The 26,233-nt window shown below is 37.1% G+C and overlaps 2 protein-coding genes across 7 annotated transcripts in view; both read right to left on the bottom strand.

Annotated features, from left to right (window-relative positions):
* The window catches only part of ZNF711 (zinc finger protein 711), a 38,419-nt gene extending 33,099 nt beyond the window's left edge, over nucleotides 1-5,320 (bottom strand). For all 6 annotated transcript variants that reach the window (XM_019474329.1, XM_019474328.1, XM_019474331.1 and 3 more), the window contains exon 1: nucleotides 5,235-5,320. The gene's annotated coding sequence lies outside the window, so the exon portion shown is untranslated. The remainder of the gene's footprint in view (nucleotides 1-5,234) is intronic.
* LOC103906247 lies at nucleotides 5,310-18,255 on the bottom strand. The gene is made up of 7 exons (XM_009288116.2): nucleotides 18,180-18,255; nucleotides 15,474-15,579; nucleotides 13,765-13,938; nucleotides 12,900-12,999; nucleotides 8,716-8,804; nucleotides 7,517-7,655; nucleotides 5,310-5,395 (listed from the first exon to the last, which is right to left on the bottom strand). Exons 1-7 carry the CDS (start codon nucleotides 18,253-18,255, stop codon nucleotides 5,387-5,389), a joined length of 693 nt encoding a protein of 230 aa, XP_009286391.1. The 3' UTR covers nucleotides 5,310-5,386.
* Between the last annotated feature and the right edge of the window lie 7,978 nt (nucleotides 18,256-26,233).

Here is a 26,233-nt window from a genome sequence, read left to right as displayed (position 1 = left end):
GCGCGGGCCCGCCGCTGTGCGTTTCGCTTAGGTACTCTAGGTATGCCCGTCAGGTACCCTGCCTCGGGTTCTCGCCGGGAAATAATAAAGAAACGGCAGCTTCCCCCGTCAGGGGGGACGCCCGGTGACACCGCAAGGGCGGCTGCGATCGCGAAAGCAGAAACGCGCAGGGTGGGTCAGTCATGGGCGTCAGACATCAAACCCGAACCGCCCAGCACCGCTGTGCAGGATCAGGGGACCTAAAACCGGCCCCCCAGGCAGCACTGAAGCCGCTGGCGGGTGATGAGAGGGGGCCCTTCGTGCGTGCCGGCGGTGTTCGGGGGGGGGCTGTCGATGAAAATTTAACGTACCCCCTCTCTTGGTCACAATGCCTTTCCACAAGTGGTGGGAAGCAACAAGCGACAAGCCTTGTCTTTTACATACACGCGTTCTGCCCTGGCATAAGGGGACACATTTTGGAAATTCTTTGCCGAAACAAGGTCAGATCCAGCCCTATTTCTGTATTCTGTATTGAATTTCAAGTATTCTACATATATACAGACATTTCAGAGAGAACGCAAAAGCACGTGTGAATGTAAAAGGTTTCAAAAAAGTGAAATCCCAAGTGAACTGGTACAGCATCGCTGTCCTCCCATCCACCTTTAGTTTCCTAACAAAGATGAAGGCACCTTGACTAGGCAGCCGTGACTGTCTTCATTATTGTACAGTATTATGACATTAAAGACACCTTTTTTGGTATTTAAAATACATTCTTGCCAGCAGTACCAGTCTCAAGCATACAATTAACAAAAGAAACCCCCTATCAGAAAAACTGATAGTAAACTAGAAGAAACCGCTGGCATAAATCACACTATTTTCATCACGGTTTTTTTCATCGTCTCTGAATACCAGCATCTCTACCCAAGCAGTTCTCTTAATAAAACATTGGTAGGTCTAGCAAAAAAGCAGGAGGGGGGGGGGGGGGAAGTCTTCTAAAGAATTAGCATGAATGTACCTTAGTAACCACATCAGTGAAATCATTCAACACCTAAAAATGGCGTACACTTACAAGTGTAAATATGCGAAAACTTGGACCAGAGAAACCCATAAGGCCTGTTCTCCGATTTCACTAAATGGGTTGTAACTGTTCATTTTTCTAAACCTGCTGGAAGCTAAAAGCATTTCAGCATCCGCACACCTCTGGTTTAGAAACTGACTTGTGAAACTGGTGCACGAACTGTGTTGAATAGATCGTAGTGCTGTAACAGTCGAAGGTCAAACACCGTTAGGGAAACGCAAGCAATTGTTTTCTTCATCTGTTTGAAATATAGGTAACTCATAGAAATGAATCTTTATTTTATAAAGTTTTGCCTTACACTTGAAATTAATTTTGTCCATGGACAGTGGGATTCAGTTGCCTGAATGTCTAATAGGATGTCCAAAATGGATATGGCAGCTGTAACGACCTGCAGAAGACTTGCCCTCTTCTAAAACAGCAGTAGGACATCAGATGGAGTGCCACAGAGCATCAAAAATGGCATAAAGCACCTATGTTTAGGTACCAAAATCACGCAAGTAAATCTCATTTTGCACTACACAATTATAAACCAGTTAAATACAGAGTTACAGGTTTTTTTCTTCTGGAATTCTTAAAAGATTCTTACTCCTGGACTTTCACCTCCTTAGCACAGAACTTGGAGACCTCTCCTACATTTGACCTCCTTCCCCCTTTTTTCTTTTAAGGAGTAAGCAATAGAACAGTGGGTAAAACTGTCCATAGCATGCCACACACTGAAATAAATACAGTATTAAGAACATTCTAGTAGGTTCTTCCAGCTCTAGCAAAAGATAGACATTCTAATGAGAAAATAATTTCAAACTGATCAACACAATTAAGGAATGAGAGGAAAAATACCTGAAAAAGGTGATCACAAAACTGAATACTCGGGGGAAATGCGTGAGAGAGAATCTCACAAGGTGATACAATCAGAAAAGCAGAACTACAGAGAGATTAATTATGCCTTTCCTTCAACAAATTTCCATCTGTGCTGGATTCTGTCTTCTCAAGTAATATCAAGGGAAATCTCAAAAGCAAAATGAGCATGAAATAGCAACAAGCAACAACAAGGCTATTGCCAACAGTGTGACACAACATTCAACGTCAGACCCAACATGCAAATTTGCAGAGTGAGGCAGCAATTAGAAGGAAAATCAATCCAAAGCACTGATCAGAACCACAGAACGAAACAAACCCACCAAGACAGCAAGACCACAGGAATTCAAGTATCAAAAAGTGCAGTGAATCACAGAGAATGCACAAAAGCCAAAACACCACTCGGTATATCAATTTGAACTGTTCATAGTTGACAGGGAAGTAGCACATCATAACCATGATACCTAGCAGGCAACCAGAATTGCTCCTTACCCTTCAGTTCAGAAGACAAAGATTTCAAAGAATTAGAGAGCTTCTCTGCTCTCCAGGTAAGAGGCAAACAACCAAAGCACAATGCTTGGCAGATGGCATATTCAAAAAGGTATTCCTTAATATTATTATTGTTGTTAGAAGTGACACCAGTGTATTTCAAGCAGTTTCTTCACAGTTTTCTTTCACGTACAACTGCCTGATGTTAATACTGATGACCTGACCATGAGTGGTTAAGTGTATCAGGAGCAGTGCCTATCCATGTGGCTGATGTTCTGCAACTCTTGATCTGCCCGAGACTAAACAGCGGACAGCAAAAGTCTGATGAGGAAAGCTTCATTCTCTGTGAAACTTTATTCATTTCAATTTAAACAGCATGAGTGCATACCTTCCAGATAGCTCTTCTCTTGCCAGCACCATGTCTATTTGACAGGATTGCCTTATCGCTTTCTCCTACTCCTTTTCAAAGGGGTGGTGGAATACCAAATCGAACACTCAAATTCTGTGATCACTTTCAGGTTGGTAAACAGAGCTAGCGGTCAACAACAACCAGAATTTGTTAAATTATCACTACCAGAGGCTAAGAAGTGACAGAAAAAAAGCAATTCACTGACACATTAGGATCTGACCTTCTGGGGTCAAAATAGTTTAAACTGATAGTCTAGGATCTAAACAGATGTGCTAATGCCACTTCTGTATGTTTCTGAAGATAACAGAACCATTTTCACTTCTCTTATTTCTGATAGAAATTGAAAAGTAACTGGATGATAGTAGGATGCTTTTACTGAACATGCCCATTGAAAGAACAGCAGGTGAGACAAGTAAAAGCAATGGCATTCTTCCATGCATCATCCTCTGGTGCTGCCAGAACAAGGTGCTTCTTCAAGCTGGCTGTGCAGATGTTACTAATATGAACATTTAGCTTCTCTGTGCTTTAGTCAGCAACAGTATTCTTAACACTGATATGTACAAGCATTGTTCTAGGCTGTCTGCAGTCTCAGAAGACATTGTAATGCAGGTTTGCAAGCAGTCCACATTCAGAAAATCTCTGGATTCTTTTTAATGAATTTTGGTGCCCGTGATTTCAACTATCCATGAAAAATTCCTCTGCCAGCATTAGATGATTTAACAGTTGGCAAATCTGCCCTCAATGTGTGCTAGGTCCCGACTTAAATGCCCACGGGTATCTTGCATCAGTAGAAGGAAAACCAGTGAAACTTACCCACTTTGGATATTTGTTACATTGGGGGAGAAACAAAAAACAAAAAGGCAATTGTGGCTGAAGATTAGAGAATACCAACTAGGATGGCAGCTAAGTTACAGAGCCAAGAAAAACTGCCAGCTTTGGAGCCACCCTTCCTTTTTTCCCCAGCAGGAAGCCATACCTATTTACTAAATACTTGCAAGAAACAGGAAGCAAAATAAAGGGGTTTGAATAGGCTTCTGGCTTCTCTACTAATGTACTTGCGTAGGAAAGCCAATACAGACTGGGCAGTTACAGAGTTGTGGAGAGCATGGGAAGTGCCAGGATGCAGTTAAGGCATGGAGCTGTTGCAAGGAGAGTATTCTGATTTATAGAAAAGAAATGCCAATATTTTCACCTTTCTAAAAGCCTTAAGACTCTGGTTTTGCCTTATAGTTTCACATATTACCTAATATAAAGGAAAAGAATCATTTAATATAAATGTTAAAATAATGTGCTTGAGACTTTTTGGAAAATGGCAAACATATCCAGGACTTCAGTATCTTTAATTTGTTAGTTAGTGGCAAGGTAGTCAATTTTCCATAGCTTCATTTATTTTCATTATTTATGAAACAGGTTACAAAGAAAGTCACTGCATTTTTAAAGGCAACTCATTTCAGCTGTTAGGATCAACAAGATGACAAAGGAAGACAAAGTGGAAGAGAAACAAGGGACAAGAGAATGGGCTCATAAACTGAGGTTGCTACATTAGACAATACTTCAGTATTTGATGCATCTTGGGATAGTGGGAAGCCGAGTGCCTTGGTTATGTTTGTACAATGCTGCCAGTGTCAGTGAGACTAAGTGGCTCTGCCTGAGAACAGAGCCTTCCCTTCCTCCTAGCTCTGCAGGTAATTGGTGTAACAAGAATACAGATTCTTACTACACAGTTCAAAATTGTACATAATTTGTTTTCTTTCTTTAAATATTGGCTCTTCAAGGGGAAAACAAAAGCAATGGCAGTCAGGGCACAACAGGCTCTACATGCTACAATGCCCTGAAGAATCGTCATAATTACAGTTAAGAGAAATTCATGGTCCTACTAACAGCAATAGATTCGGAACCATAGCTCACCAGCATGCAGAGGGAGATCATGACACAGACATGGAGCAAACATCACAAATAAATGGGTGAGCCAAATGGACACCGAGAAACAAAAACTGTACCTGGCCAAAGCTGTCTTTGAGCAGCCTTCCTGAGAAATATGAAAAAATGCAACCCCTTACCCCTCTTTCCCTTTGATATGGTCTTAAACCACCCTGGGGAGCAAACAAGGAAGAATAATGATCAGCATGCGTATCTGTCATTTCTCATGCTAAAATTTGAGAACACTTTTTCCTTTCTCCTGAGTTTCTTCTGAGGAAGGGCAGCTTCTTGTGATAGGGACTTCTTGTCATTTAGGCACAGGACATATGGTCAATCACAAAAGAACCCTGTGTCCCAATAGACATGCAACAATTTAAGCAATACTTAGAAGCAGATATGTAAACTGTAAAATCAGGTATTCACAAAAAGTTAAGTTGTCATCAATTACACAGTAAACAAATCGGATGCTAATATCATGTTTTGTTTTATAATTATCTTCTATACCTTTTCTTTGCAGTAACTTTTAGTGCTTTCTAATAGTTATGGCTATTTCCTCTATGTCCCAGCCCGCAAGGTCTTACAGATCTCTCAGCATTTGGATCGTCCATTGATCACGCAGCATTCCAAGACATTTCAGATACAGGAAGCACTGGTACTTAGTATTTCTGTAAAGAGATCAGAATTAAATCAGTAGCGTGACATACGCTCCCCAGTATGCTTGCTATTAAAATCATCTGTATCTAATCAAACTACATTTATATATTTCTTTTATTAGTATCTGAATGTATATGCTGCTTCTGAATGTGCACCCACCAATACCTTTGGGAGATGATTTTCATGAAAATAACTGAACGTATTAAGACTTTGTGCACACAAACTGAAACAGGTTTTGAAATATTTAAAAACATTTCAGCAGGGCCAGCTAGAAAGCAGCAACAGCAGAACATTTTGTTGCTATTGAGGTGTCTTTTTAAAAAACTGAAGGAAGTTTCTGTGGCCTAAAAAGGAGGGCCAATGAAATCACAGGGCTATTGTGGAAGAGAAAACGTGGCCAGACACGGCCACTTAAATTTCTCTTGACCCTGTAGTGATCCTTAGACCAAAACTACTACTCTGGAAGGAAAATCCTGTGTTTTCTTTCCTTCATCATCTTTCCACTGAGTTAACAGCAGACAATTAGGAATGCAGGACTCTAAAATACACACGCACACACATACTTCTTGCAATACTTATAAATTTTTCTACCCATAAAACTATTTTTGTAGATATTACATGACGTGAGGGAAAAAAAAAACCCAAACACCTCAGATGGGTAAATTAGGTTGCAGGCTGTGATATAATGCATCAGATATAATATAAGGCAACAGATTTACTTGTACAATAAAACACACAGGTAATATTCTCACTTTAATTAAGGACAGTCAAAGCACATCACAACTCCTTTTTATTTAATTATTTTTCCACTTATGCTCAAGGCCTCACCTTTTTAATATTTTTCTGCAGTTGAAACATACGCCTTTCTGAACTGTGAGTTTTCTTTTTGTAAAATGTTAACATTTTTCTTTTTACAACAAACTTTACCCATTTTGTCTTTTTTTAAACTCCATTATGAAGAGAAATGCCTGGTTTTTACTGATAATTTATACCAATTATTGGTACCTCCTGCACAGAAATAACCCAAAAGGCTTATTTACATAAACCAACTGTAATCACAAAATGCTGATCTATCACGATCTGGACCAGAAAGACATTGGTAGTTGACTAACACATTTAGCAGTTTTGATGAGGCTGATTTTTTAGGCACAGAAAGGTCTTCAGGTTAATACATCTATCTAAAAGCCTGCTGGAACACCTAGTTGGGGGGGGGGAAGCCTGCTGGAACACCTAGTTGTATAAATGATTTCATAAGTTCTGGAATAAATAATTTGATTTCTCTGTACATCATACTATTTGTACATGAAACATATAATAGCAACTTTCCATGAAGCTTTAGTAAGTTTGAATTATGAAGTGGTGGAGGGAGGGGAACAGGAACCCCAGAGTCTCAAAGGAAAGGTGCTTTGTAAAAGTACTAATAGAACTATTAACAGTCATATTTTTCATGCATCAGTGGAAATTTGGTTGTATCATTATTCAGGATAGAGTTTGGAAAATTATTATAATTTTAAAAAGTTTGCATTGTCAGTAAATGTAACAAGACAGTTGTTACATGAGAGTTAGCGCTTTTATATTACCATTACAGAAGTTTCAGTGTGGCTGGAAACTAATAGCTTGATCTTTCAAAGTATTCCAGTGACATCACAAGACATGCTGGCATGAAAAAGCAGTATTGGTGAAATGGGCACAGAGCTTTTAGGCATTTATTTTCTCATGTCAGCCCTATAAATTCCCTTCACTGTACAGCGAGTTAGAACACGGAATTCCAGTAATTCCTCTGCCAGAGCTTGCAGGGATCTCTCTGTATTGACTGCAGTGTCTGTTCTTGAGGGGCTGTCTTGGGCAGCTGTCCCTCAGTTTGGCAAAAACCCTGTTTATACGAGTTGTAGCATCTCAATGACTCAGAAAATGAATAAAACATTGCAAAATTCATCCAGTCTAGAATGGAATTAGCAGGTATGTAATATTCCTGAAGAAAACACCCATATAGTAAAAGGTGGTTTTAGGCTTTTTATTAGCTCACATCTTTACTTAGTGACATAAATGCTACCAATTTATGATAATTTGTACTCAGTACCAAGACAGAAGATTATATAATATATATGGATAGGTATGTTATTAATACATACCCGATACTGTCTCCCTTCTGCATAACCTGCATAAGGCGAATTATTGCTTGGATCATCAAATTTCTCATTTTGAGGTCGCTGGTTAGAAAAATAGTCTGTTGCTGGATCTGGTCTCCTTAATGGCTGAGGATGCGTGGAGCTATGCGAAAGAGAAAAAAGAGATTATTAAAAATATGTGTAATAATACACTGCAAATTGCATAAAGTGTTAGTTTAAACTGAAATAGAAAAATAATAAAGCTCACTACTGCATGCAGGACATTGAGGCAATAACATTAAGACATCTACATGTTCTGTCTTTTAAGTTCATTTTACTGTCAAACCCTCATCCTGCAAACACAGATAAAAGTGAATTTAAAGCAGCAACACATTCTTTGAGCTTTTTTTCTTTTTCACTGCTACACTGAACAGTGCCATAATATCTAATTTTCTATATTCCTGGGATTATTTTGAAAATGTTTTAAACTCATGATAGGTATACCTTCAACATTTTCAATGTTTATATTAAAAACATCAGACCTTCTTGATGGACCAAAGTATCAGAACACTCCAGTCTGTTTCTGCAGTAGAACCCTGCTACTTATGAGGAAGATGTTCTGCTATCATTTAGTTGCTTCATGGTAAACAAGTTCCCTGCAAAAGTCACAGGTAGGAGCTGCAACAGTTGGCTAGTGTTAGTGAGGATGATTAAAGTGAGGAAGCACAACTAAGGAAACTGCATTTCTATAAAGTAATGAAAATGAATACATTTGTAATTATTACAGGAAAACCATACAAGCCTTTGGATAAATCAGTATTTTAGGATTTAGCTTCAGAAACAAGAGAAACACACACTGACTTTTTCTTTTTGGTGATACATTCGGAAAACAGACTAAGTCTTAGACAGCAAGCTGATAAATTTACTCCTGTGTGCTAGTTCACATTTAGTAATAATGTACAAAATAGCCCTAGAATTCTTGCAGCAATGCTGTTAGAATTATGCAAGGTAGAAGAGAACAAAGAAAGAGGTTATTTTTCTGAATTTTTTTCTATCAAAGACTCAAGCCACAAAACGTATGTGAATAATCCAGTTAAAAGCTTAGCCATTTCTGGATCTTTGTCAGTTGCCATGCCACGGGCAAAGCTACAAAGTGATTCTTAGTCTCCAAACCAGAGTACAAAGTGAAAATGAGCAAAAAAGACAGAAAAACAGCAGCATACCTGTAATTCTCTAATTGATGTGCGGTTGGGACATCATCAAAGTCTTGTCTTTTCAGTACAACTTTTGGAATTTGTCGAACCCAGACATCCTATATGCAGGGGATCAGGTGGTTACACAGAGAAAAATGATAGCAAATTACAAAAACAGCTCACCAGGTACAGTATGTTAGCAGTTGTCTTTGGTGTAACAGAAGTTGTATAAACCAATTTATCAGTTACAAAATATATTGTTTGTTATATGCACGATTTCAAATTTATAAATTCCATTTATCTAAAAGGCTCAGTAGAAGAAAAGTCTTTACATATTTGGATAATGCAGAAAACGTACCTCTAAGATATAACAGAGAAACACCCATGCAGGTAAGTCTCTGCACAATTAAGTAAACCCAGTATTGAGGGTCTTATCAAGGCCTGGAAGTTTTGTTGAGTCTTTTATGATTAAACATTTCAGGAAGATGCCACTCTGTATATAACAGTTGATTTACCTCTGATTTACGCAAAACTGAGTCAAAAATTAAACTAAATACAGTGATCAACAATTAAGATCAATTGAATATTGTTGTTTAAAGACGGGCTGCTGTCTTGCCAAACATGTTGCTAGACGAAGAAGGAAAACATCATGAAGAAACAAAATAAGTATTCTATATTGTTCATAAAACTAGTAAGTGACGTTCGTTTGCTAAAGGTATCTTTGTTTAAAAATATAATGACCTGAAGTAATTTTCTAAACAAGGTACTCTCAGGAGAGAAGCAATGTTCAGGGTAGTTCATCTGCAAGAGCCGATGCTATCAGATGCAGATTTCGGTTTCCTCTCTTGCATCTCTCAGACAGCTTTGGTGAGGGCTCTGCATACTACAGAGCAGTATGTGCACTAGCCTGCCTTGTTGGCATGAAAACAAAAGCTCAGACAATTAACAATTTACAAGATCACGTTTTCATGACCACGACATCTAGCAAGGAGATGAGGCAGGCAGAAATGTCCCACGGACTGCCTCTAGGCTGCAACTTGCAGTCTGGAGCATGAGACAGTAGTCAGTACTGCAGCCCTTACCCAAAGCAGTTCCTTTTACAGTAGGTTTTCTTCCCTAACAAAGTGTGTAGGATTTGGTCTGATTCACACCTTGAAAATTATAGCATCAGTTGTACAAAATTCAGAATTAGTTAAAAATTAAACAGCACCATCTCCTGGTGAAGGTTGGCTCATGCCTCATTTTTCTCCCCACTGCATTTCCAAGCTATTACTACTTCACAAATATATCTAACAGGTAATAATGTATCAGACTAGATTACTTTTTCTCTTCTCAGCCAGCCTATAATGTCTTCTTCTCAGACACTATACACTCGTTATATATGTAAAATAATCACTTAAAGTACCAAATGAGGAAACAACCCCCCCCAAATATATTCCATTTCATGTTTCTTTGTATTTCATATTTCCCGTTCTGTTTTTGAAATGCATTTATCCATCTTTTCCTGTGACACCCACTAGTTCAAGCGATCACCTCTACTATAAAGAACATCTTGCCTAATGGAGAAAATTGGCATAGCAGAGCATTAGCCTAGTCGAAAAGGCAGCACCTGGCCCTTTGGGGATCAAAGTTCAAATCCCAGCTCCGTCACAGATTACCTTTGTAATCCTGTAAATGGCTTTATCTCCTCTATCTCACAGGAATGTTGCAAAGGTCCAGTAAAATATTATGTTACAAAGGTGATGCAGGTAATTTAATTTTAGATGTTATTTAGGGCATTTCCTCAGGAAATAGTTAAATATTCTAGCCCCAAACCTAACTCAGTTGTAGGCAGTGAATTTTAAACAAATATGGCTAGAACTCTGCCAACAATGCTTATGTTATGTACTACAAGCAGTTATGTACTACCATGCATAGATTATGCGGCTGAGAGATGACAAAGCTAAACAACACATTTGGTACAGCCATATCCTGATCATCTACACTGATCCCCCCCTAGCCTCCAAAAACGTCATTGGAAAGCATCGCTCACAACAGGAAAAGGAAAGAAGGGTCACATTATTGCAATTTAACCTGTTCCATGAATTTTCATTCCACTTCCAATGGAATAAAATGCATTTGAAAAAACCTTTCTAATTTTCATAAAGTTTTAATCTTAGACTCTGGGCCTGCAGAACTGCGTGATGTTTATTCACAAAGGGTCAGATTCTCAGCTAGTACCACCTGGTTTGTCGTAACTGATTTGTGCAATTATGCTGCTCTGCACCAGCTGGTGACCACATACATCTTCATTACAAAAATAAGCCTGATTTCTTGTCTGTAAAATAAACAACATAGATCAAATCTTTACTAGGCCTCTCTACCTGTACTCCAACACATCTTGTACTTGCAAAATTTACTTTTGCACATATACAAATAGAATATAGGAAGAGACTGACTGAGTCAGGCCACCTCACACACTGAGAACAGCCAGTAATGAAAGCATAAAGAAAAAAATATACAAACAGTGTAAATACCTGAAGTATTATCAATACATCAACGTAACTTCCAGCCAGCGGCAGTGAAGTCATTAGTTGACTGAGCTGGAGTGGAGCCTGTTGCTGCATTTGGAGCAGCAAAGGAAGTGGACTAATACAAGTGGGACCCCACATTGACACTTTATGCACTTCAGAAGGGTTTGCTTTTTGGACTATGTCTAGTTTGGCCTGGGCACTGAGCGTTCATCAGAGATGGAAGCATACATTCTGGTTAGTTTAATCTAAAGGGGAATCGGTTTGTGCACTCCCAGGCTGCTCCAAGATGCGAACCACAGCACAGTACGTCGAACAACCAGGAAGTCACCTACCTGAAAGCACACATCCAATCTGAACACCTCTGCCTCCCTGAATAGATGTCTGATTTTTTAAAAACTAATTTACACTGTGAGTACATACTGCTGGATTATGCGTTTTATCAAAAAGCACTTTTTTTGTTGAAAACTTCTGCCTGATTTCATTTGACATTGCCTAGTTCTTATATTACAAGCAGGGAATAGTAATTTCTCACATAACCTCTCCTCGCACAGAAATCAATACTTGATGACCCTGAAATTCTAGATGCCTACACTGCTTGCTGAGATGTGGGCTCAAAATTACATACAGTAGTCAAAATGTAGGCATAATTAAGATTCGCGCAGTGGTATTACAATATTCCTCATGTTATTTTCAGTTTCTTCCTAAAATCCCTAGCAAAACAAAACTTTTTCAGGAAACATTTCTCTAGACACCCCTCCTGAGTTCTAATTTCTCATTTAGAGACGATCGCCATGTACTCAAAGTTAAAACTGCTTTTCTACATGCATTAGTTTGCATTTGTAAACAATAAATTTCATTTGTCATTTTCTTGTCCAGTCAATCATTATTATATGCTCCTTCTGTACTTCTTCATAGTAAGGCTTATTTTTGACTACTCTGAGTACTACAGTATCATCAGCAAAATGTGTCACCTTACTTGCACTGCCTTCTAACCTGTTCTTACATGAACACTACACAAATCCTCGTGGAACTTTGCTGATAACGCTCATACAAGCAAAAAAACCTTGACGACAAATAGCCAACCCTTCCTCTGGTGAAGTATAACTAGTAAAAAGTGAAATGAAACTGTAGGCATGGCTCTTCAGCAGCTTAAATTGGTTGAAGTCTGGACAGCACACCAAACTCTTCCCCTCTGGCTACGTACTCCTGCCCCTCTCCTTCCACTGGCACCAGTACCAGTAATAGCATTCAGCAACCTAGTTCATGAGCTGATCAGGCTGAAACTAGCTCAGCCAGCAGTTGGAACAGCACAGCGATGACACAAGGGAAGAGGTTGTAGCAGGTGGCTTGAGCTCATAGCCAAATTATCTCTCTTTTTAATGCTGGTCTTCTAACTGGCCTAAAAGGAAATATTTATTTGAACATCCTTTTAAAATAATCCCTAGTTCTTTGTTTTCTCCTGTGCAAATTAGATTCGCTTCATCCTTGATGAAGAGTTTCACCTTCTCACATGCATTTAGATGATTTTGGAAATCAAATACTGGGCAAATAAAAGGAAGACTTTGAACTCAGATTACCTTTAATTTTACCAGATGACCTTTTTTTGCTATTCATATACCATTCTGCTGAATCACAAAATCATGTCTGACTTCCACTAGAATTAAGAACATGTGATATGCCCCACACGCCAACATCTCTTACCCTTGGCGACTGCTGATAAACGTGCCCCAAGTTACCAGCTGTTTCAGCACTAAATGCAGGGTTATATTGTGCTTCACGGTATGGAGGATTTGTCTGGTTCCTGGTTGGGGGGAACAGTGTGAATTTAGAGCATTAGCAATAGTTTTGAGGGTCTCGATGAATCTTTTTGTAGCGCAGATTGGTTCAACAGCCATATATCATAGGTTTAGATGTACTGTGGCAATGACTATGTGAGAGCTATGTATTATTACAATTTTTCTATGACAGAGGAAGTACCAGTACACACTAATGGGGCTCAATGAAAGAAGAACAGAACCATATTGTCTATGTACTTGGGACAGGTATCAGTGGGAAAAAAAAAGATAAAAGTGCTGAAAACAAAAAGCAGCTCAAATTGCCAATGCCTAGGACCAAAGAATGGGAGAAATTGTGTTTAATCGCCAAGACTCTTGTCAATGTTTATTGGTCTTTTTTAAATTTAAAAAAAAAAAATAAACAAACCTTGTGGAAAGAAAGCCAACCCTTAATAGTAAATAAATCAGCAAGACAGATTTGGTAGCCTTGAGTTAAAGTAGTAAATACTTATCAATCTTTAAAGCTTGCCTGGTTAGCCCTAAGGAAGAGAAGCAATGACTTAGAGTGAAGTTCTGCACACAGCAGTCAAATGCTGAATAACTGTTAAGTGCTCTGGTAAGATGCTTTGATTTAGTTTTAAATTGTGTAAACAGTATTTTGGCAGAGGATGCTATATGGCAAGCTTGTTGATTTAAATATCCAGAGGTTAAAAATTAATCAGATACCAGACTTCTGCTTTACCTCCATTTTGAATATAAAAACCCTTTTAACTGCATCCAGAGTCACTTACCCAGCTTTTTCACTTTTGCAGTAGTAGACGCAGTAAAATATTATAACAACTATGATAACCAGTGCTACTGCAGGAAGAATAGTTACTAAAATCAAATCTAGAGTGTTCCAAAGGTGGTTACATTTGGGACCCATGTACCAATACTCCTTCCAGTCCACTCTGAAGTAATCACATCTGCAAATAAAAATATTAATTTTTAGCAACTTTATTTTAATTTAAAAGTAAGTAATATAAAAAAAGGAAAGTATTTTGCTATATAGTTATTTATTATTGCATACTGCAGGGGTCAAGAGATTCAATATTTTTCCTGTTTGTCTAAAGACATTTCTTATCTTAGTAATACACGTCTTATTCTAGATGTGATGCAAATGCACTCTGTCAGGCTCTGGGTCAACCAAGTCCAAGTTAGCATTCCGGCAAGTCCAAGATAATAAGCTTTATCGAGAATAGGGTATATTACCCAAGTCATGGCATGATTCTGTAAGCATGGCAAAGCTTCTGAATTTCCAGAATACACTACGCAGATAAAATTGAAATGTCACATTGCTATCTATCATCATGATACTGATGCACCTTCTATGAAAAAGCAGCAACACAACCCATAGTAGATTGACAGAGTATGTCCCCTCTGCTTTTAAGAGAAAGACTTCTAATCGGATAAGAATGTTGCTTTTTTAAAAAAGCTAAGTTATTTTAATTAATTCAGGGCTTCTTTTTTTTCCCCCTCCCAAAGCATTACTTCCTCCGCTAATACAAAGAATACTACTAGAACGGAATGTCCCCAGCCATTCTCATGATGGGAAGGTTCTTTTGATAGGGATTTTGCATCATTTGTTGATGCAAACATTCTGGATTTGGGTAACCTCTTCTGAAAGTCAGACCTTGATCTCCACTACTGAAAATTATTTTCTTACTGCAATTTATATGCAATATTTGTATTGACCTGGATATGATTTGTAATACATATTTATAGTTTCAAGAATGTAGCATTCTATTTCTTTGGAGTTGCACTAACATTTAGACAGCGTACTCAGTTATCTAATCTGGTATATTGGCTACAACTGGAGGCTAGCTGCATGTTCATAAACAACAGACTGGGTCACAGAGAAATTATTGCCTTGAATCCACCAGGTAATCAGATGAGATTCATAATACCGCCCTGGTATTTTCTTGCTGATTTCCTGTCAAGTCCAAGGGTCAAGCTGTATGTAAATAACAAATATGCTAGATACGGGAACAAGATTTTCTACTCAGATGACTAGATTTTTTTTTTTAAATGAAGGAAAAAAACCAACTACATAACGGAGACTAGGATATTAAGATATCTGATTTTTTTTTTTTTTTAAACTCTAAAGAAATTTTTATTAACCTGGGAAAAAAATTAACTTGCCATTATACAGCATAATTCAGTTCTACAGTAAAATATCTGATACAATAGCGAGCATGTGGAAATTGAGGATTATAGTGATTACCTAAATTATGAATTACATGGCCTACACATATTCTAAAAAAGAAAATGCTGCACTCAGATCCCAGATTTGATGCTTTGTAGCAGAGTTATGAGCTTATGCAGATTGTGAATGAAGATCAACATCTACTTTCATAGATCACATTGCAGGGTCTAAATTTAGTTCATCATTAATAATATATTTGACAAGCTGCATTTACATAGCATATATTTAAACAAAGAAACAAATCCCATGCCCTACCTGCAAAAAGGTTTTTCATTTTTACATTGACAAGAAATATTGGTAGGACAGAAGTTGTCTGTATTACCCAGGCAGACCTTAAAGTCCTCAACTCCAGTGCAGTTGGCTGTAAATTAAAACAAAACAAATATTTATTTAATGCAATTATACAGGAACATACTGTTAGTGGGCTGTATTTCTAATTACATCAGGAATTTAAGCTTCATATGATGTACTTTGTAAATGACACTAAATCTTACTTTCCAGTGACTTGCCCCTTCAAAATTTTGACGTTATTTGAGAAATGAAGGTTTACCTGCTTAAATTACTTTACTCTGAATTTGTACCCATCTTCCAGTTAGCCAGTAAATTGTATGGCTTATATCATTATGATTTCTGTCGCATCATTTAAGTGTGGTTGTATCTGAATTCCACTATGTATCATCTCTGGATTGTTGGCAAAGGCTAAAAATCATGAAACCCATTTGAGACTCAGACCCTCCAATTATAATCCAAATGAAAACCTTTTTGTGTGTTTTGCTTTGGGATTATTCCTTATTTTGGTCTACAAAAGGATTTGTTTTGCATTAATGTCGGTTCTCCTCCATCTCTTTTACTGTGTAAAGATTGTGGGCTGTAAATTATGTTCCAGAAGTTGAGTGCTCATAGTACTTCACGGGCAAATGGCTGTCTAAAAATAAATTCCTCATCAGGAACCTTAATCAGACATCAAAAGTCACCATGTTTGGCACTCAAACCTTACATTCTTTGCTACCTGTTTCCTTCCTATGGAGGACTCGGACTGAATGCTGTACTCATCATTCATACCAGCAAGCTACTTGCTGACCCAGAGGTTCTGGTGCAAAGCCACTGGAGTCTATGATTTACAGATGTACCTGAAATCTTGACCTATAATGTATAACCAAACAAGCAATTGCAAGACATCACCGGAGACAATGAGAGAGAAAACTAAAACCGGGACTGTACATTGCAAGGCCAAGCACCATTACGATGCTCAAAAATACCCAAAACAGCCAATACAGCTGAGTATAATTTTGCATAACTTTTCACAATGAGAAGATACGCGTTTAGAATTAAGCCAGGAAGTCAGAAGTGGAAGAGATCTCTGAGCAGATCCTTCTGAGCCTACCTGGCAACTGACAGGAAGAAAGTAGCATCAGAGCATATTGCTCCGTATTGCTATTGTAAGAGGGGTTTTACACCATGAACAGGTAGATTAGCAAACTCATGACTAATGCATTATTAGCTAGAGGAAACTATGCTATGAGCAGTCTTTATTTCGAAAAAGAGGTGGAAGCCTCCTTCCTCCCCACTGTCCAAGACAATCTAATCCAACATTTACTGTTAATCAGAGATAAATCTAAATGATTACACAGTGATCGAGGCTTGCATTCCTACAAATCTATTTACATATATTGTATTCCTTTCTCTCAAGAGGGCATCAGCATTGAAGCATTTTCCAAGACAACCTAAATATAAATCATATGTTATGACTATAAAGTACAGAACAATGGAAAATCCCTAGTAGTATTTGGCATTGTATTATCTAAGAGATAAGCAGCACTAATGTTTTTTAGTTACCTGTATGATCAGTAACAGAATTACAATTCTTTTAGCAATGTTACAAAAAATACTAAGGGAGTAGAAAATAACTAGTGTGATTCTGTTGGAGAGAGAGGTAGCGTGTGCCCTTTGATATTAATGCTGTAATATTCCGTATCAGTAAGGAACACAGCGCTGAGCCCTTCATAGTACTGTAGTCTATATAAATGCAAAGTTACCCTTAAAGTGGTGACTTTTTAGGGCAATTTAAAGGCTAAGTAGCATAAAAAAAAATCCTCAAATCACAGACTAAAACTCTATTAGAAAAGTAGTAATTGCAGCTGGTTTACATCACTATTAGGTTAGTGATACCTAATTACCACTAACTGGTAGCTACCAGGTAAAGAACAGTGATAATAATAAAATAAATAAATCAAATCAATCTGTAGGAAATCTGGCCATAAAAAAAATTCCTGACTAATACTGTATACTCTAACAGAATCACAGACAATTCCATATAACTTAACTTCTCATTTAAAATAACCTTTTTATCAATGCATTCTGGCTGTCATGCTCTTAATTACTGATAATTTTCTCCCTATTCATTTCAAAAAAAAATTTCTAAAAATACTTTCTATAAAAAGAATGTATAATTTTTTTAAATCCATATACCAAGTATTTCTTCCTACTGAAAAAGAACCAAACCATTTTACTCATTTAAAATGCGTCCTTTTGATATTGACAGGTTGACTCAAAATGGTTCAAAACCACCAGAATACCTAGTATTTCCGTTGTAATTCATATGTTTGCAATCTTTTTAATGTACAGAAGTACAGAATAACAGGTGAAAGCAAAAGCCTTTTTGTCTTGCATACCTATGTCTCTGTGAAATATCACCATACTCTTGGCAGTACAGAACTCGAGAGCTATGAAACACTTCATAACAGCAAACACAGGGAAGCAGTTGTCACACACGTCTTAACATTTTCATTGTTTTCCCATTATTTAAAAATAAACTCTACCTAAACCATAAGGAGAATTTCCTCAGAAGCAATACCCTTGGGACTGCAATACCACAGCAGCACTACCATAGGTAAACCAGGCATTTGATAGAAACGTCCCTATTCTGACAAGCTGTAAAGCAAAAATGCAACGAGGTCTTACGTTTTAAAGCTTCTTGTTCACTCAGGGAATTGCTGGCCACGACCAGAATGAAAAGCAAGACTTTAAGAATGGACATCCTGAAGCTGATTGTGATGAAAGACGGTTTCTTCCAGATTTTGCTAGCAGCAGAATGCACTCTCCTTTCTGCTATTATTTACTGTAGCAAGTCAAGGATCATGGATTTTGAGCTTGTTTTACAGCATCCTTCTCTATAAAGAATCACTAATTAACTTATAACTGATACAACTTTCTGATAACTTCTCCAGCATATCTTCTTTTATGACATCTGGGCAGTGCCATAAAAATGTCTCATTAATCTTGCTATTTCTGAATTTTTGAATACAGTTGCAAAGTATTCCTTTAAAAACATAGGTCTCAACACACTAAGGTATCTGTCACAAGCATTTTTCTTTTATCTTTTTAGGGTTATGTTACCTTTTAAAGATAACAAACTTTGAATGTATTTGAAGACAAAGTTCCTTGAATATACATTGGTTTTAAAGACATGTCAAAGACGCAGATCAAGAATATAAAAATGATTATTAAAAGGTTATTATCAGGCTTAAGACTTTTCTGCTCCTAAAACAAATGAGGTCTTGCTGCAATAATTATTGCTGCTCTGATTGCTAGGCGCAGCTGCAGCACATAGTATGTTACTGACACCTCTTCCTTCAACCCCCAATCTATTTGATTACAACACATGGTTGCAATCTGTGTGAATTTTTCATGATTTCCTAATTTCCAATCTCATGATTTTACCAAAACTTCTCCCATAGTTTGGCATGAAATATCATACATATTCGTCCACATTACTGCCATATGTATTTATGCGTTTTCAAATCAGATTCTAAAAGGAAATTAAACTAAAATTTCTGTAGCAACTAGACACAAATTCTTACACTGTCCCAATTTCTCTGAATCTGTTTTCTTTTTGCAAATGTGGAATTATACTGAGCTTTCTTTCAGTCCAAACTGCAGCTTTATTTAGATATTTTTATCTGCATATATAAAGGTAAAAAGATGCCTGTTCCCCACAAGTAATTGCACCAGATTCTGGTCCCAATCACAACAGCTCTAGCAACTAGACACAAATTCTTACACTGTCCCAATTTCTCTGAATCTGTTTTCTTTTTGCAAATGTGGAATTATACTGAGCTTTCTTTCAGTCCAAACTGCAGCTTTATTTAGATATTTTTATCTGCATATATAAAGGTAAAAAGATGCCTGTTCCCCACAAGTAATTGCACCAGATTCTGGTCCCAATCACAACAGCTCAATATATTACAGCTGGAACTGAAACAAAAACTTATTTCATAGCATGCTTTTTTCCCCCTAGATTAAAAAAGAATTTAAAGGCAAAAGTTGTCAATACTCACTTTAATGAATATACCTTATAAATCTGTTGGAAAAGGTAATTCGTAAATTAAAGCTAAGTAGAGGCTTGTATCAAGGAGGACAAGGAGTCCAGTATATTCTAGCACCACGCCAGAACATTTGTTCATAACTAGGAGAAATAAGTATTGCAAATCATAGTGTTGACTACACCAAGACTACTATTTGCAACTTAATGATAATTCTTATTAGGATTTTGCTAGTGACCCAACTCAGTGCTGTTTCATTTGTGATATCTAAACGTAGCACAAATGAAAGTTGTAGTTCTCTTTCAGATATGCATAATATTTTTTTTAAATAAAAAGTTCCCCAAGGCAGGCAGGGAAGGAATGATCAGAACCAGATGGAGAAGCTTTGGTAGGCAAAAAAAAAAATCTCCAATTTTAAGAGTATACTTTCATATATATATCCATCTGGAAAGAGAAGGGATAGAATGTAAAAATCTGACTGCATAAAATAGGGAGATGAATTTTGGGTAAAAATAGCCAGATAGGAAAACAAGCACAAACATATTTTGAAGACTAAGAAGGAAGGATTGCTTTATTAGATTACAGTTCAGAAAAGAGACTAAACTGTGCTTCCTGGTCGTTTTCTTCCCTACATCATGAGAGGAGAATGAGAAGGGAATCAGAAAGTCAATATCCCAAGTTAACATCCCAGAGATTCATCTTTCTACCTGAAGTTTCTGATCTTCTGCTGGCAGCATTTTCTTCCAAGCCTAGCTTTGATGCTTGCACCACGAGCTGTTTTCAAATTTTCCAAGCAACACCTCAGGACTGTCTTGAAATTCTGTGTCTCATCAAAGACAGACAGGGAAGAAGACATCTTAGACAGGAATGTGACATCTTTTCCCATGATACTGTCTTCCCTAGATCACTTTTTCAACGCTTACTAGAATCTTCTCTGTTCACCATTACCAACATAAGCATCTATCCCAGCTACTGCTGAAGTATTTTGTTGTCGTTTATACTGTTAAAACAATCCACAATGTTAATTAGGAATGTAAGATGTGCTCACAGCTCCCACAGAGCAATCCAAGGCTTCTTTTCATACTGCCAATTTATTTCCCCTTTTCACCTACGCCAGTAAAAGTTGGTATGTTTCCCCCATGAGTCCCTCACACTGTTGTTTCCCACCTTTCCTCCTTGATTGTCCTCCTTTCTGTGGTCTGCAATACTTTTAATCTTCTCAAGTTCTTCTTTTTCTTCCAGAAGTGCCAAGAATCCAAGTGCAAGTAACTGTATCAGGGAAAAATAAGCAAATAAAATGTAGAGAGCTATCAAAATGTAAATATATGATTTAAATGTTATCCTAAACTCTCTCAGACTACTCTTCAATGCAGCCTTCCTCTATCTACATTAGAAAGCCGTGTCTTGGCAATCTCTTAAATACAAAAACTTTTATCTCAACCCATAAAATGCTGTTTGTAATGTGTAAATACTAGAATGAATTAAAATGGCTCAATTAAAAAAAAAAGGATATTTCATGATGTTCACAGTAATTAAACTCTTCTTACCTCTGAAACCCAAGATTTTCTGACCTATGACTTGCAACCATCTTATAAAAAGGTAATGAAAGCTCTATTAATTTGAGACTTTTGAATGGAAAAAATAGGCAAAAACACCGGAATATTTAACGCAGGAAATTGTACTCAGCTGGCAGGATAAAGACTGTTTCACTGACCTACACCACATTTTTAAACTTCGGTTTCTATGGCTCCACATACAGCTTGCATATTATAAACTGTAGGTCAAGATACATAAACACAACCCAGTGACACAAATATTTAGTGTTAGAACTGAACTGTATACTGAAAAGTAGTTAAGCACACTTCTACACTATTTTGGTTTTTATTGGACAATGTTACTATTTATACGTGATGCCTATTTACGAGTTCTAATCACCAACTATGTAGTCATATGTAGACTGCGAATGGAGTATTTGTGAGTAATTTGGTGTAATAGTAGAGAAACTGTCTTAGTTTGTCATAACAGCTATTTTCTGCATCAGCACGTACTGGCTATTCTGTTTCCCTGGGACTTTAGAAAGATTCTCCTATCCCTCTCCTTGGAAGTTCTTTCTACCGCTGTACTACATGCAGACACCTGAGTCCACAGTAAAGGGTTTTGCAATTTAAACTCAACAAATTATGCTGAGCTTGTTATTTTGGTCTTGGTTCAGTCAAGAATGATTGACTTAAAACCTGCTTTACTCAAACTCATCTTAGCAAGCATTATCAATTACAATATACAGTAGTGATAGCTAATTAAGTTACTTATCATAGTTCATACTTGAAACCTTATTGAACAGAAAAGATTCCAAATGCACACCATTCGTGTCAGAGGATTATATCAACAGCCCACTGACTGCCTCAATTAATCAAAGTTAACTCCTTTGAAGTATTACTTAATACTGTTCTGGTCAATGAAAGGAAAAAAAAAAGAAAAATTGAGAAAACACCCTTATTTCATTATAAATATTACTGATGAATGCAAAATAAATAAATGTGTACAGTAACTACTTCGTTTTACAAATGAAATACATCTACCTAGAGTGTAGAACTCGTCCAGGAAAAGAGGAGTTTAACAATGCAACTAGAGAGGAATTTATTTCTCCGATTACTCTATATCCTGTATTCATTTGTAATAGCTCTAAAGTAGCAGCAAATATGACGAAAATCCACACAAAGGGAATGTGCACACTAATGTTACAGTCTTAGAGCAACAGATAGGAAACACAAAACAGCAAGTGCCACAACAGCAGCATTTCTTTGCTGTTCTTCATCTCTTCTGGGCTGGAAGGGATGTATTTTTTAGAGCTTTTTATCCCTAAAATCTTTGTTTATTCAATTTTAGAGCTGATCTGCCCTGAAGACCTCCCACACGGTACTCAATTTCATAGACTGACATTGCTGAATTGTTTTTCCAATATAAAAGCATCTATGCAAGTTTACCTGCGGATGACTGGCATCACAGTATTTCTCCATTTACCTAACTCCCACAAAGGAAACTCCTGCTACCTTTCTACTCCTTATACAACAATTATTTTTATAAGTGTTGAGACAGACTTATTCCTCCATGCCAATGACTTCAGAAACTGCAGGACTAAGGGAAAACAGTAGGAGGGAGAAATGGAGATCTGAAAAAGGTGCTGAACACCAAATCTCTAGTATTTAATCTCTTTCATTATTAAAATATTTTATTTTATATTATTTATTTCCTGGGTGATTTCTATGAAGCTATGAATAAGCTAGACATCAAGAGTTTGATAAGATGTACTGTAAAATGAACACTTAAGTTTTTAAAGTGTTTTAACAGTCTTAAATATATTGTGACAAGCAGGAAGCCTTTAAACCCAGGAGGAATGCCGTGGGCCACAGGAGGAATATAAACTCAGAAGACTCCATCTGGCTGGGGGAAGTAGCCCCAGCTGCTACACGTACCCTGCACATCAGCCCGAGCCAAGTTACAAACCAAGTCACAAATGGAAGAAAGGGAAAGAAGGGTTTCTCCATCTCTTTCTTTGAGACTGAACATAGCCTCAGAAAAGTGTGCAGGGCACGCTGGTCGTGAAGATAGCTAACAGAGATGAGACAGGAGCTAAGAAGGAATCCTGTAATAGTATGCATCTACCATTAAGCTTTGTTGGTTAACTTTTCTCTTTTGCAATCTTGTTTCCTTTTTGAGAAAACAATAGAAAATACTCCTCTGATAAGGATGAACGGCAACAAAAACTGACATCTTAGCACACCCCCAAACTGTCATTTTGCCTTTAATTTTTTATTTAAAAAGTCTTTTTAAAATTCCCGATATTCACTGCGCAACAAGATCCTGAATCTGCAATGGCCTTTATGTGAGTGACTCATCATCCTGAAGAACTAAATAGGAATAAATGGGGATACACCCAAAGAAAGTCTGTGAAAGATTAACTGCGTTGAAGTTTAAGTTAGCGCAAGCATTGTTTTTAGGATGGTGCTCTCAAAATTTCTCAGTAACTGATAAAATCCCAGCATGGATTTCTTCATTTGACAGGAGCTAGCTGCTTATGAAAACACGCCAAACGCAGTCACATTAACAGCAAAAGGTAAACTTTAACCTTTACTTTTCAAAGGATGAATAATGATCTGTAAAAATCAATGCCTAGCAAATTCTTGAAAAAATACTGCTTTGGCTGAAGGCCCAACAGCACTTAACTTTACAGCAGACGATAAGACTGATTCTCAGCCCTGCCAGAAGGTTGCTTTACAAGAGATCCCAGAATCACACCCACAAGAACAGAGAAATTAACATATACCTCAATAAAAAAAATTGCGTGATCCTTCTTCAGATGGAACACAGAAGTGTAAAGTACCAGTTCATACACACACTTTGTTCTTCTAGTTGACAGGGATTTCCCCTCCGGTTCCAGCCCACAGCTGCTGAATGCCAGTACTTCAGGGTGTGTGATACACAGAACACCTTTACCTAGGGCTTTTAAATTTGATTGAGACAAAGATGCAGAAATGTAATTTGCAGTTTTCACTTGGGCGAGTTGTTCAAATGAAGCGGATTACAAAGCCCAAACTATTGACTTTCTGTTACATGCTGGTATTTTACTGAATGCAGCAGGTTTGGACTAGGCCTCAAGGAAGGGCTGCAGAGGCCATCAGTAGGTTTTTTTCTTTTTAGTGCCTACTTAGGTAACAACAAATAAAACCAATGCCAATAGGCCTAAACAGCTCTTAGCTGTAGATTTCACAGCATACCCATTTCTTTCTCTTACTGTCTTAGTTTCTGGAACACAGCAAAATCGAGTGGAAATTTATGCATTCTACAACTACAGTCTAGGTAGACTACACCTAGACTAATTTTATTTCCTCAGATAGAGAGCTATAACTAAAGCAAAGTTACTGACCAAGATTAATGGTGGAAGCTGGTCAACTGCTCATTAGCTTTAATCTTAATTTCAGATCTGCTTCAAGACAGCTTTGGAGAACACTCTTTCTACTGCTGTTGTGTTGCAGAGGTTCTGAGGGAGGCGCAAACAGAAAGCAAGCTACGTATTTCTCAAATACTGATATTAGGACTGCTACAAATAAAACACACAAAAAAGTTACCAACACTTAAAACTGTCATAGCCTCAGTTTAGACCTATTATCTGGTCACAGCAAGGCAAACACACGGAATTTCTTTCAGTTGTTTCAGTAAAAGCAATCTCCTACAGCCCATAAACTAAAGGGCAAAGAACTGATTGCACCTCGAATGATGGTGTTCTGACTCTGCCCCGCAGTAAACTCAGAACACCCAAATGCACATCCCTTTTAACACTTTTGAGCCAGTGATAAAACTTTTATTTCCCCTCTCCTTTCTCTTCTCCTTCCACAACTTGTTAGTATGTACTGATATACTCATTTTTTGCAACACAAACTAGATCTGGCCTTTAGACCTGAAAACATAAAGAAGTTTCTTCAAATAAAAAAATTACTGTAACAACAAGATTTTCTAACTTTTAGATTTCCTTCTCCTTAGCATTTCAGTTTGGTTTGTACACTTGCTCTGGTCTACAAGAACGCATCAATACTGTGGTAATACAAATAATATGATAACTTCTAGAATGGTTTCGATTACAGTCTTTCTTGACTGTAGCTTACTATCAGCACATATCTGAGCTTTGCTTCTTAGAATTTAAAATAAAAACTACACACAATCTAGTGCATACTAATGCTGCTTTTTAAAAAGTATATGCTTTGTAGGACCCCACTGTCTTTATATTTTAAATCTGAATTTTCTGTATTTTAATGTTATTCAGAAATATTCCAAACTTTCACTACAAGATAGCTATACTGATGCCCTAAAAAATCTTTACGTTTCCCAAGTTACTCATGAATCGTAACGACAGTCTGCCATTAAAATAGCCACATTACTTATTCACACAATTTTTCTTCTTTTAAGTAGTTAAACTACTAGTAGTTTAGTAGTAGTTAAACTTTAAGTAGTTAAACACTGTAGGTTACACCACGTATTACATTATTTATGACTCTTGGATTGGCAAATTACTTTACCTGGAAGATTATCATGGAGCCATGCTGAGGTAAATATATTTGCTATCTGCCTCATTCTTTTAACAATACGTGTCATTCCTCTGGTATGGATAAAAGCCTTCTTTTTTTCCAAGTTCTGAGCTACAGCATTCTTTAGAAGAAATTACCAAGAAAAGAAAATGGAAGCACTTCTCAAAATTTAAGATGCACAAACAACTGAATACTGAGCATTAATATGTCCTGCATGTTACTTCGGTGATTTCTTCCAGGAATGTGTGTTTCAGTACTTCAGGGCTGAAGTTTTTTCCCCAACATTAGTGAAACAGGTGTGACTCAGTCATGTTTACCAATTAACTTTTAAAATGTACTTTAGAGAAAAGGAATTGACAATTTGCCCTACAGATGAGACAACATACAAAAGTTAAACTTAATTTTTATAAAGTATCTTATCACCCTTTATTTTCAGGTGCGTCACAATGATATGACAAAATAAAGTATTACAATCAGTTTTATGTAAATAGAAAATTAATATCAACAAGTTCCAAATCTCTATATAATGAATACAATCAATCATAAATAAAAAAGTGCATTAAATTAAAAATATTTCTATATTATAAAAACCATCATGTGACCCAGTTCTTTA

The sequence above is a fragment of the Aptenodytes forsteri genome, unplaced genomic scaffold (genome assembly GCF_000699145.1).
Source record: "Aptenodytes forsteri isolate BGI_AS27 unplaced genomic scaffold, ASM69914v1 Scaffold72, whole genome shotgun sequence".
Classification (NCBI taxonomy): Eukaryota; Metazoa; Chordata; class Aves; order Sphenisciformes; family Spheniscidae; genus Aptenodytes; species Aptenodytes forsteri.
The sequence above is the reverse complement of the archived record's forward strand: the minus strand, read 5'-3'. Positions and strand labels throughout refer to the sequence as shown.